General features: G+C 42.9%; 2 protein-coding genes across 3 annotated transcripts in view; one reads left to right on the top strand and one right to left on the bottom strand.

Annotated features, from left to right (window-relative positions):
* The first annotated feature begins 924 nt into the window (after positions 1-924).
* On the top strand, positions 925-4291 carry LOC127663367 (fructose-bisphosphate aldolase B-like). The gene is made up of 9 exons (XM_052154920.1): positions 925-1085; positions 1924-2036; positions 2257-2468; positions 2715-2769; positions 2859-3019; positions 3165-3248; positions 3334-3508; positions 3590-3789; positions 3946-4291. Exons 2-9 carry the CDS (start codon positions 1925-1927, stop codon positions 4039-4041), a joined length of 1095 nt encoding a protein of 364 aa, XP_052010880.1. The 5' UTR covers positions 925-1085; position 1924; the 3' UTR covers positions 4042-4291.
* A 2010-nt stretch (positions 4292-6301) lies between these two features.
* Positions 6302-13342, bottom strand: part of LOC127663494 (E3 ubiquitin-protein transferase MAEA-like) — a 13715-nt gene continuing 6674 nt past the window's right edge. For both annotated transcript variants that reach the window (XM_052155093.1, XM_052155094.1), the window contains exons 8-9: positions 7797-7992; positions 6302-7676 (exon numbers count right to left, since the gene is read on the bottom strand). In XM_052155093.1, coding sequence (XP_052011053.1) covers positions 7581-7676; positions 7797-7992 — 292 coding nt within the window. In that variant the 3' untranslated portion in view covers positions 6302-7580. The remainder of the gene's footprint in view (positions 7677-7796; positions 7993-13342) is intronic.

Here is a 13342-nt window from a genome sequence, read left to right as displayed (position 1 = left end):
GCTGGCTACAGACCTGCTGTGTTATTGTTGTTTACCTCCCTTGGTAATTATAGATTAACATTGACATTAACCAGACATTTAGCATAAAGAGAAGATCATTTAAATTATTTGAAAGTTAAGATGTAAGGTAGTTTGCAATTCATCAGTGTTAGCAGGCAAGATCATGTTAGCTAAAACTACACAGATCAATCCTTATGGCACTCTCTCACATGCTTTGCAGTTATCTAAGCTTACCTGTCCAATAAGAAGAACGCCAATTCAGGGTCGGTTTTGATCCCCAAAACCGAACGAAGGTCCTTCCAGGAATCAAATGCCCTGCCGATGTTCACTGTAGTTTTTGCTTGACCACGATCACATTCCTGCTTAGCCAGATGGGATTCAGTAAATAATTTTTTTTTTCTTTTTTTTTTTTTTGGCTTACTGAGTCTGTGTAGGAGTCTGTGTTGTGCTGGGAGCTGGACATTTGCTAGATTCCATCTCTAAGATAACGTTAGTGTGGCAGGAAGAGAAGTTACTGTCTGAGACAAGGCTCTCGGAAGCGTGCATAAACGTCACATCCTTTGGAATTTCCCGGCAAAAGCGACCCGCTTTCGTATGAAAATTAGTCTACAGGCTTTAATAGGCAAACTAGGAAGTCCTGGAAGGACTCATTTTTTAAGTTGCGTTACAAGCCGTTAACACATTGGCAAAAAAAGGCGAATATTACATGAAAAAAATTACATTTTGCACCTTTAAGATTTTGTGAAGTCATTAAAAACAATGTTTGTCTCAAAGTTATGCTGTTCTAATCAGTGATACAGCATAACTTTGAGACAAACAGCTGTATGGAACATTTAGGGTTAAAAGGCTGTCAAAGTCCACATAGGCAGATATTGTCTTCTCACACACCCGTTCAATATCACAGCCAATGGCGTTACTGGAGGCTGCGCACGCCCGTCCAGCATCACTTTTGTCCAGCCTCTGATCTCGACTGAAATAAATACTAGCTCCTTTGAACAGGTCTGTCCGATCCATTGAAATTGCGGCGTGAGTGGGGAGAGACCTCTTCATCTACTCTTAATATACAGCGCTTCTAAACCAAACAAGTAAGGATGGCTGTTAACTTTTAAAAATTGGTCTTATTGTCATCATAACTACCAAATCGGTGTTAATGTCATACTGTAGGATCAATGAAGTTGGAAAGGGTTAACCCATAAAGTATCTGACTTTAAATGTGAATGTGCATTTCAACTTTGAGACTGTGCAAAGACGTGTGTTATGCATGCATGATGTCGCGTGTACAGGTTCTGCTTATCAAAATATGTTAATATAGCCTACCACAATGCAAAGGATTTTTAGAGCTACCTTGGTTATGTAGTGGTCTGATAAAACGAATGATTTCATCGCAGGCAATGCACTGTGCATTTTACGTGAGCAATTCATACAAAATATAATAATAATAAAATAAAATACATATAAAAAATAATTATATATATATATATATATATATATATATATATATATATATATATATATATATATATATATATATATATAATTATAGACTATATATATATATATATATATATATATATATATATATATATGATTTAAACAAACAACAAAATCAGGATATGCTATGAGCACGGCTGTAGAGTTCTTAATGATATTGCACAAAACTTAATCGACAGAAAGAGCAGCACATAATCCACAGAACTGCACAAATCTTTTGCTTTACAAAAAAAAGTTGTGAACCCTGTTCTTGTTTGGTCAGTGGGAGGAGCCAGAATATCTTTCTCTGGACTAAAGTTCAGCTCTTAGGCCAAATATTTACAGATGTAAGGAGTAAAGAACTAAGAGAGTTAAACATAAGTTCTGTAAATTACAAGTTTTATTTATTTATTTTTGCAAATAATTTAACTTCTGCCCTCCTCTTTTTCCCAGCATGACCCACCAGTTTCCATCCCTCTCTCCAGAGCAGAAGCAGATGCTTGCCACAATTGCCCAATGCATTGTAGCTCCTGGAAAAGGCATCCTAGCTGCAGATGAGTCCACAGGTAGGAGCATGAGGTTTTAGAGTTTATTGCAGAGTATATTTATGCAATATTTGATAAAAATATCTTCCACAGTTTTTAAATAGGTCACTTTGTTATCTTGAAGGATTTATTGCATTTTCTATATCAGCCTGACAGCAATAGCAATAATGAAATGTACTTGTTAAGGTGTCATTTCAACCTTGCTTTCCAGAAATCCTTTGATGTTTGTTTTATATTCTAGGGACAATGGGGAAGCGTCTTCAGAAGATCAATGTGGAGAACCATGAAGAGAACCGCCGTAGCTTCCGTGACCTCCTCTTCTCTGTCGACACTTCTATCTCTGAAAGTGTGGGGGGTGTCATATTTTTCCATGAAACACTGTACCAGAAATCAGACAAAGGGGTTCTGTTTCCACAAGTTGTTAAGGATAAGGGCATTGTAGTTGGTATCAAGGTGAGTTTGAAGATGTTTTGAGGGCAAAAACGATCTGTGACTATTTGATTATACATTTCTATGCTTGCTGTAACTGTACAGATAGTTTAGTAACCAACCGAATCACAGTACTGTTGGTTAAACCCTTTCGTAATCAATGATAAACCAGTTGCCTTCGCTCTCAGTATGCAAGCTTTAAGTCCTCTCACTAGTATAGTTTTGTCAAGTAATGAAGTATCAAAGTAAAGTGTACTTTTGTGTCTTAAGGTGGACAAAGGCACAGCAGGACTGAATGGTACAGATGGAGAGACAACCACACAGGGTAAAATATTTTTCTTAAGTACCATGAACTTTACCTTGCCTAAGATGTAAGGCTATTTATATCAACCAATTTTTGCTTTGCTACTTTAGGATTAGATGGTCTGTCTGAACGCTGTGCCCAGTATAAAAAGGATGGATGTGATTTTGCCAAGTGGCGCTGTGTACTTAAGATCTCCGACAACTGCCCTTCTGCTCTAGCAATTGCTGAAAATGCTAACGTTCTTGCCAGATATGCCAGCATTTGCCAACAGGTATGTCTAAGAGAATTTGTTTCATTTATGGGATCCTGGTAATTTTCCATGACTCAACGTTTGAGAGTGTGCCAGTAATTTATTTATTCTGTCTTACACTCTACAAAGATCTTTTTCTGATTGACTCTGCCTCTTTTTCTTTCAGAATGGCCTGGTGCCTATCGTGGAGCCTGAGATCCTCCCAGACGGGGATCATGATCTGAAACGATGCCAGTACGTTACTGAGAAGGCAAGTTTTCTTTAAGAATAAATAATAAAAGCAGAGCAAATACAAATAACCCAATGAAGGTCATTTCTTACAAATTACATCCAAGGTCCTGGCGGCTGTATACAAGGCTCTCACTGACCACCATGTGTATCTGGAGGGCACTCTGCTCAAACCAAACATGGTCACTGCTGGACACTCCTGCACCAAGAAGTACACGCCACAGGAGGTTGCCATGGCAACAGTTACTGCTCTCAGACGCACTGTGCCAGCTGCTGTACCAGGTTGGTCCTCAGTGGATGGTCTTCATTTAAATGCTCTTCAGATTGCCCTCATTATGCTAATATATCTCTTTTGCTCCGCAGGCATCTGCTTCCTCTCTGGTGGCCAGAGTGAGGAAGAAGCCTCTCTGAATCTGAACGCCATTAACCAGACTCCCCTGCACAAACCCTGGAAGCTGACCTTCTCTTATGGTCGTGCTCTCCAGGCCTCAGCTCTTGCTGCATGGAAGGGACAGGCAGCAAATAAGAAGGCTGCACAGGACGCATTTGTCTCACGCGCCAAGGTGACCAACTTAGAATACAGCACGTGGGCAAACATAGCTGTCATAATCAACCTTTTCTTGTAGCTTTTAAATTATATGGTGCATCACTGTGTTATGTTAGTTGACGCAATATTTAAACTGCATATATTGATCATTTTTGTGATTGTTTCTCTTCAGATCAATGGTCTAGCATCGAAAGGTGAATACAAACCCTCAGGCCAGACTGATAAAACATCCACACAGTCCCTTTTTACCGCAAGCTATGTCTACTAAACTACCCATCATATCACTGAATTGGTTTTGACAATGCAGATTGACAATTTATAGACAAAGATACTAAATCTATTCATGATGACCTTACATTACGTTGAAGTGTACACTTGTTTATTATACAAATGTATTTTTAGACATGACCAAAATTGTCAATCATCGTGACTCGACTGGATTTAAATAACACCGGAGTGGTATCTTTCTTTATTCATGGGGTGAGGGCTTTCATATTGGAATAAATGATAAAAAGTTATCTTTATTTGGCTTGTTTTTTATTATTATGTGTAAACATTATTTTAAACAAAAACATTTTAAAGTAATTCACCTTACGATGGATCAACATGTATGGTGGCATGGGATAAAACCTAAATGTTCTCTGCTTATGTATCTATTGTCAGCTGTAAATTAGCTGTTAGTTACGAAGAACAACGTGGTTGGAAAAGCACTAAAATATCATGCAGGTCATTCATGCTTGCTTCATCAGCTGCTGTCCTTTCCCACACATCCCTCTTCTGATAGGGAAAAGACAAATTATGCATGTTACATGTTGCCAATTATTGCTTATTAAATATTTGAATGACTCATATGTGCAATCAAACAGAATGGTAAAAGGTAGTATCTGAAAGAATGTATTAATTTTGAAAAGCATGTTGACAGGAATAAAATTATACATATTTGCATCTACATTAAATTTACCCATGGGGTAGCTCCATACTCAAGAAGTTTGGCCACCATGTCCTTATCCCTCTTCTTCACTGCCACATGTAAAGCAGTCTGTCTATTATAATCACCCTGGTTCATGTTCACTCCAGCTAAATACCAAGCATGCAAAAGTTGATAGTCTGTAGTTCGGACTGCCCTAAATTAGAGGGGAGAGCTGAATACAAAAGTACACAATTGACTGACAAGTTTTTAAGTTCTTAAGTTTTAAAGTTTTAAAGACTCACTTGATGAGATCCATGCCAATTTGCACAGGCTGTAGAGTTACACTGGCCCCTTTCAGTCTCAAAATCTTAATCAGGTCAAAGTGCCTGGCATAAACAATGGTTACGCTCTCAAAAATGAACATGATTTATTGTATTTGTTGATTTATTGATATTACTGAAAATCTGGAAACATTATTTGAGGGATTAAGAAATACTCAAAAATACATACTTGTTTTTTATGGCAAGGTGCAGGGGTGTGCAACCAAAGATGTTTTCCAGGTGGCATGTTGCTCCACTATACAGTAAATACTTTACGATATCGCCTTTACCCATTTCACAAGCTCTGTGCATGGCAGTGTAGCCATCATAGTCCCCAACATTTACATCCATCTGTAAAACATGTAGTAAGAATTATCAACAGGTTATATAAAATGGTAACATAATCCTGTCAAATTTATATCAAAGAGAATTTGAGCTAACAAGCATTATCATCCCTACCCTCACAAGAATTTCCTGTAGAGCGACAAAGTCGTTGTTCTCTACGCATCCGCAGGCGAAGGAGGGCAACAGCAAGGCCAATATTGCTTTAACGTCCTGTTTAACAATCAATTTGATGTTCTATCACTTGAATCTCACATAATAGAATAGAACATTATTTATATTTTTTTTAAAGATGAAATGCTCACTTCATATGTCTTGTTTTTAAGCCAGCTGAGCATGAGGACTTTGCCCACGCTGCAGAGGAACTGCAAGTCTCGCGTTTTAGCACCCAATTTCGTTAAGGGGATAAAAAATGGTTCGTATTGTTCCACTTCAACCTCATCTATAAAAGTAAGCATACATAGAGGCATTGTTTAAGTTATAAGAGTATGACACAAACACCATCTCAGAGCTTCAGCAGGTACTCAGATATTACAACCACGTGTTACAATGCCGTTAATTGGTTTGTAATTATGATTTGCACGCAAGATGGCGACATAACAGCGTAAATATTTACTTACGCTCCATATTTGCAAGGTGTAGTTATCGGGCTAACCCGAGCTGAGGCAAAACGACCGTTGGAAGAACAGGCCAAATTCCCGCTCTTGAAGCGCGCGATTTCATACGTCACTCAAGTCGTGAAGCATATGACAGTAAAGGTAAAATTACACGGCATCATTTATATTCAATGTAAATTGAATTTACTTATAAAAACGGCCTAGTTATGCTAAAATATACCTGCAATACCTCAAAGCACTGCTTTTAGGAGGTTATATGTTACACGTAATGGATGTGCTTCGCTTATTGTGAATTTGGAAGAAATGTTTGGGTTTGCCATTACGAGTTAAATTGTGCTTTTATTGAAGGCAATGACAATCCATAATCAAATCAATCTTTATTGGCAATTGAACACAAGCAACCCATCTACCCTACCTAAATATGCATGCATTAGCAATTACAATTAAACACATATTTGGGGAGTCATTTCCAACAAGATGGATCATATTGATGTAGGCCTACTTCTAGTTGAAACTAAAAGACCAAAGCCTTGTGTACATCCCCCTCAATGGTAACCTGCTGTTGGTCCTGTGAAACCTGAGACTTTCGTGTTCAGGAAAATGTGCATAGGGCACATTTTTGAAACAACAAGATTTTACAACTCTGAAAATTGTGCTCAATACAAGTTTGCATCTCTAAAATATATATAACTGATTTGTAGCAGAAGACAACCCACACTAAACAGATATTCACGTCATAAAATGAGTGTATCTAGGCTGTATTAATGGCAGAATACAAATCTAGATGTAAGATTTGAATCTACACTTAACTTCAAACACCAAAAACTGCTAATTTACTATTGAGCCTGTAGTCACAAAACAGCACAAAATGCAGCATGATGAAATTAACAACATTATATAATACAGTTTTGGTCATCTGAAAATGTTTTTTATTTTAAACATGGATGATGATGATATGCACTGGAAAGTGTAAACTAAGTGTAAATCTTTAATAACAGCCTGACACCAAAGAACAAAGTCATGTCTTTCTGTTCCGTACATCTAGAGTTGTGATAAAGAGCAGTATTGCTATGAATGCTACAACATTTATTAACATGTTACCTCAGTATGTGAGGAAGTCTGTCAAAAACAGATTAGTATCACATTAACAAATGAATGTGGTTACAGATTTCACAGGTGCAAAAAGCACGGCAGCCCAAACACAACATATCTAAAAATAATGACCTAAATGGGTGCCCTTGTTCAAAAAACAAATTATTTATTCAGTTTGTTAACACACTAAAAGGCAGAAGCATTTGGAGATAAGGAGCCATGTTTCATTTGTTTTACACATCCTGTAAAGAATCCAGTTAAATAAATGCCAAAATTAAAAACAAATAAACAAAAAGATTTGCTTGTCCTAACAGTCTGTTTTAGCGCAGGGCAGCTCTATTCTGGATCATCCATTTAGTGAAGGTCTCGTAGACCAGTTGATGGTGAGGGCATTTTGTCGATAGGATTTGTTCGCATGAAACAAGGGCATGAGGATTGAAGCCCTTGGACAAATGGTGTAAGCTTGATTCATCCAGCCTATGATGGCACCTCAACTTTACATTCCAGAATGTATGTGGAGCTCCCATCACATAATATAAACCTTCTCAGCCTGGGAAAAGTTGAAAACCTCTTTGGTCCTGGGGCATACCACCTTGTCATCTTGACGAATGGACAAGAGAGACTGAAGACCCAAGTGAAAGGAAAGTTAATGACTAAATATACCCAAACAATGCATTCTAAACGGCATTGAACATTTATAACAAAGAGGAAAAGAAACATAGCTCTGAAAGCAGCTACTCACATTGTAACCATAAACATAGCCATTAGGCAGCATCATGGGTGGGTTGTTCTCATTCATGACTTCTCCAGAGATTTTGCACACCAGCCGCGAGTTTGCACAGTGGGCCATGGGAAGAGGTTGAGCCAGTTTGTTCAGCGATTTGCTGCAGACAGGGCAGTCTGGGTTTTTGGAAGTACCGTCCTCTTTGTAACACTGCCTGCAAACTTGGAATTAAGGTGGACAACTATTCAGTTTATAGAATATTAATAATATTTTTAATCAACAAGGTTTCATTTGATCAAAGAAAAAACTACAGTCATTTAAAATAAGGATAAGATGTCTACTTTCTGTGACGTAATGAAGCTAGGAAGCAAGTTGCAAGTTGACAATTAGTTTATTGACAGTCAAATTGAGAAGATAGGGGAAAAGTCCGGGGTGATGGTCTAGTGGCGCAGAGTCTCCAATGGTCAGATGATCGTGGTGAGAAGAGTGAAGAGAAGTGTTGAACAGACACGGCGAATCCGGGTAACAGCAAACAGGACACCTAAACAGGGACAACGAGAGAACTGGACTGGAACTCTGAAGAGCTGAACAACACCGGACATCACAAACAACGATCTGACAAGGAGATGAGAGAGTGGTGAGAATTTAAAGGGAATGGGAATGAGTAACAGCTGGTGAGAGGAGTGATTGCGGCAGAGCGCTAATCATGGTACAAACAACACGCCCACACATTCACGCACCCACACAACACACACTAAGAACAAGGCACGAGACAAGGAAGAGACATAGGATTAAATACCGTGATAGTACTCCTCCCCTAGGAACGCCTCCTGAGCGTTCCCAGGCTCCCTTACCTGCCGATTGTAGTCATCGATAAGGGAGTGATCCAGAATGTCTCTGGCCGGTACCCAACCTCTCTCCTCCGGACCGTAACCTTCCCAGTCCACCAGGTACTGAAATCCGCGCCCCCTCGCCTTGAGTCCAGAATACGGTTGACCGAATAATAGGTTCCCGTCTACGAAGTCGCGCAGGGGGGAACCGAACCGGCGGGTTAATGCGGGAATAAAAGACGGGTTTTATTTTGGATACATGAAATACGGGGTGAATTCTCCTGTACGCTGGAGGAAGGTTGAGGCGGACTGCCACCGGACTAACGATCTTGGTGACAGCGAACGGGCCAATAAATTTAGGTGCAAGTTTATTAGATACGGAACGTAGAGGAATGTTCTTAGTAGAAAGCCACACTTTTTGACCAACGACGATACTGGGAGGCCTAGACCGGTGGCGATCAGCTTTGGCCTTGGTGCGTGACCCCACTTGGAGTAGAGTCTCCGGGCCCTAGTCCAAGTGCGGTGACACCTCTGGATCGAAGGCGTGAGCGGAGGGACCGCGACTTCGGATTCCAGACTAGGAAAAATAGGTGGCTGGTAACCTACACTACACTCAAACGGAGATAGGCCCGTGGATGATACTGGTAACGTGTTGTGGGCGTACTCAACAAAAGACAGTTGCTGACTCCATGAGGAAGGATTCTTGGATACCAAACATCGTAACGTTCTCTCCAGATCCTGGTTGGCTCGCTCAGATTGACCATTGCTCTGGGGATGAAACCCTGAGGACAGACTAACAGTCGCTCCCAGTAATTTACAAAATTCTCGCCAAAATTTGGACACAAATTGGGGTCCTCTGTCAGAGACCACATCTGTCGGGAGGCCATGTAGCCGAAAGACGTGGTCAATGACAATCACCGCTGTCTCCTTGGCAGAGGGTAATTTGGGCAAGGGAATGAAGTGGGCCAGCTCGAGAACCGGTCCACCACGGTTAAAACTACCGTGTGTCCCTGTGAGGGTGGGAGGGCGGTGATAAAATCTAGAGCGATATGGGACCAGGGTCTCGATGGCACCGGCAGCGGTTGAAGTAACCCGTCTGGGGGTCGATTGGAACTCTTACCAGTGGCGCAGACTGAGCAAGCCAAAACAAAACTGTGAACGCCACGTAACCATCAAAGGCCACCAGAATCGTTGCTTGACTAAAAACTTAGTTCGATTAACTCCTGGATGACAAGCCACATTAGAACAATGTCCCCACTGAATAACGCTGGACCGTGAATCCCTCCGCACAAACAAACGGTTCGGTGGGCACCGAGCCGGGGCGCTACTCTTCTAAGGCCGTCTTGACCTTCGATTCGATCTCCCATGTGAGTGTAGAGATGAATAGAGTCTCTGGTAAAATGCACTCGAGAGTAGACGGGCGCTCGGAGTGATCAAAAATACGTGATAAGGAATCGGGTTTGATGTTCTTGGAACCCGGCGATGCAGAGAGTAAAATCAAAACGACCGAAAAAAGAGCCCACCGAGCCTGCCTGGAGTTTAATCTTTTAGCTGTGCTGAATATATTCCAAATTCTTGTGATCGGTCCAGACGATAAAAGGTACCCCGAACCCTCCAACCAGTGGCGCCATTCCTCCAAAGCTAACTTGACTGCCAACAACTCTCTGTTACCAATGTCATAATTACGCTCGCCGAGGACAAGCGATGAGAAAAAACGCGCAAGGGTGTATCTTGTCGCCTGAAGGAGAACGCTGGGATAGCACTCGCGCCTACCCCCACCTCTGATGCATCGACTCTCCACCACCTAACTGACGTGATGGATCAGGGGTTATCAGGATGGGGGCTGAAACAAAGCAACCTTTCAGTTTGGCAAACGCAGCCTCAGCTGCGTCTGACCACCTGAACGCTGTTCTGGGGAGGTCAGGGCGGTCAGAGGTGTGGCTAGTTGACTGAAATTGCGAATGAAACGCCGGTAGAAATTGGCTAACCCCAGGAATCTCAGTAGGGCCTTACGAGACTCTGGACTTGGCCAATCTACCACAGCCTTGATCTTCTCAGGATCCATGCGATTCCCTCAACCGACATCGATGTACCCTAAGAAAGGAACAGACTGTGCATGAAAAGCGATTTCTCGCTTTGACAAAAAGCCCATTCTCTAGCAATCTCTGAAGCACTAGCCGGACGTGCTGCACATGTTCCTGGAGAGAAGAAGAAAAATCAATATGTCATCCAGGTAAACATATATGAACTGGATCAACCATGTCTCGCAAGCACGCCATTGACGAGTGCCTGGAAGACCGCTGGGGAGTTGGACAAGTCGAACGGCATGACCAAGTATTCAAAGTGACCCCTGGGGGTGTTAAAGCGGCTTTTCCATTCATCCCCCTCCTGATGCGGACCAAATGATAAGCATTACGTGAAATCCAATTTCGTGAAGATAGATGCTCCCTGCAACCTCTCAAAAGCTGAAGACATCAACGGTAGAGGATAAGTATTCTTTACCGTGATGTTGTTCAGCCCTCGGTAATCAATGCAAGGTCGCAGAGAGATCCATCCTTCTTCCCCACAAAAAGAATCCGCTCCGCGCTGGAGAAGAGGAAGGGCGGATGAATCCATTAGCTAGAGAATCAGAAATATATTTCTCCATAGCCTCCTCTCTGGAATCGAGAGTGAATATAACTTGCCCTTAGGCGAGATGTACCTGGCAATAACTCTATGGCACAGTCATAGGGACGATGTGGAGGGAGAGAAGCCGCCGAGACTTACTGAACACCTCCTTCAGGTCCAGGTACTCACGGGCACGCTAGATAAATCCACCGCTCTTCCTGAAAAAACAGGGACAAAAACAGACCTAACAGGCAGAAACAAGACAAGACTTATGACATTGAGTGCTCCACGCTGACACAGACTTAGACTGCCAGTCCACTTTAGGGTTGTGGATGGGTGAGCCAGGGATGACCAAGGACGATGGGGGCAAGAGGAGTGTCCAGTATGTAGAAGGAGATGGTCTCGGTGTGATTGCCTGACGTGATCGAGAGTGATGTCTTCAGTGGCTAGGGAAATGGTGGGAAGTTTCTGGCCATTGAGGGCTGGAACAGCGATCCGGTGAGTGAGAGACTTGAGGGGACTTGGTGGTTGAGTGCAAAAGTGTAGTCCATGAAATTTCCTTCGGCCCCAGAATCCAGAAGTGCTCGACAGTCGTGGACGGTGATTAGACCATTGAAGACTTACCGGAAGGAGGGTAGATGTGGATGAGGTCTTCTCAGTGGAGATCCCACCCGATAGTAGCCTCATACTTGCTATCGGGCGGATCCTTTTAAAGGACAGTTGTAGGCAAAATGTCCAGCACCACCACAGTACAAACACAGTCCCTGGGATCTCCGCCTTTCCTTCTCCTCCGGAAAGCCGGGCTCGACCCACCTGCATGGGCTCGATCACAGACCGGGCTGAACGCTGCCCCCGCCTCCAGAACATTGACCGCCTAATCCTCTCAAGGGGCGTTGGTTTGTACTCGCTGTTCCATTCTGGATAACCTTAGCGCCCACTCTAGCGTCAAGGCGATCAAATCGCTTAGCTTGGTGGGGAGATCCATGGCGTATATCTCCTTTTGGACGCGATCAGCCAGCCCATGCAGGAACATGTCCCACTGCGCTCCTCGCTCCATTGGCTCTCCGCCGCTAGCGTCCGAACTCGATAGAAAAGTCTGATACAGATCTTCCCCTGACGCAAGTCGGCCAGCACTCTGGCTGCCTCTCTACCGAGAGACAGCACGGTCGAAAACTCGCCTATCTCCGCTGGAGAGTGCTTGAAAAGAGGTGCAGCATTCATCTTGATTCTCCCACACCGCTGTTCCCAAAGGGCCGCTTCTCCCAGAAAGTAGCGCCAGGACAAAAGCTTACCTTGGTTCTTTCATCACAGAATGTTCTGGGTTGTAAAGAAAAATGCATTGAGCATCGTGGTTAGAAAAGCTCGGCAAAAATTAGGTTCACCTGAATATAGCTCTGGAACCGGTAGGCGGGCCCGACTGGGAGGGGGCGCTGGTGGTGGTTGAGGAATCAGCGGTGCGGGTGGGCGAGTGGGAGCTCGCAGAAGTTGAATTTGCTGGGTGAGTCCGACACCTGCGCCACTAGAGCCTGGACAGCCGAGCCGTGGTCATTGAGATTCTTCTCCTGGTTCTCCATACTGAAGTCTGCTGTTCATCACTGAATTCTTTCTAGGCTGTCTGAATTGTTACTCGCTGCTTCCATCTTGTGGTCAGATCGCTCTGTGACGAATGAAGCTAGGAAGCAAGTTGCAAGTTGACAATTAGTTTATTGACAGTCAAATTGAGAAGATAGGGAAAAGTCCGGGTGATGGTCTAGTGGCGTAGAGTCTCCAATGGTCAGATGATCGTGGTGAGAAGAGTGAAGAGAAGTGTTGAACAGACACGGCTAATCCGGGTAACAGCAAACAGGACACTAAACAGGGACAACGAGAGAACTGGACTGGAACTCTGAAGAGCTGAACAACACCGGACATCACAAACAACGATCTGACAAGGAGATGAGAGAGTGGTGAGAATTTAAAGGAATGGGAATGAGTAACAGCTGGTGAGAGGAGTGATTGCGGCAGAGCGCTAATCATGGTACAAACAACACGCCCACACATTCACGCACCCACACAACACACACACTAAGAACAAGGCACGAGACAAGGAAGAGACATAGGATTAAATACCGTGACACTTTCATCCTT

This window comes from Xyrauchen texanus, chromosome 23 (assembly GCF_025860055.1).
Source record: "Xyrauchen texanus isolate HMW12.3.18 chromosome 23, RBS_HiC_50CHRs, whole genome shotgun sequence".
Lineage (NCBI taxonomy): Eukaryota > Metazoa > Chordata > Actinopteri > Cypriniformes > Catostomidae > Xyrauchen > Xyrauchen texanus.
Note: the sequence above shows the minus strand (reverse complement) of the source record. Positions and strands in the feature narration are given on the sequence as shown.

Excerpts from the sequence above, each read along its gene's own strand:
- LOC127663367 (XM_052154920.1), top strand. The coding sequence starts at position 1,925 with ATGACCCACCAGTTTCCATCCCTCTCTCCAGAGCAGAAGCAGATGCTT. Across the intron at positions 2,037-2,256 it reads AGCTGCAGATGAGTCCACAG|GGACAATGGGGAAGCGTCTT; the intron begins GTAGGAGCATGA and ends TTTATATTCTAG. Across the intron at positions 2,770-2,858 it reads TGGAGAGACAACCACACAGG|GATTAGATGGTCTGTCTGAA; the intron begins GTAAAATATTTT and ends TTGCTACTTTAG.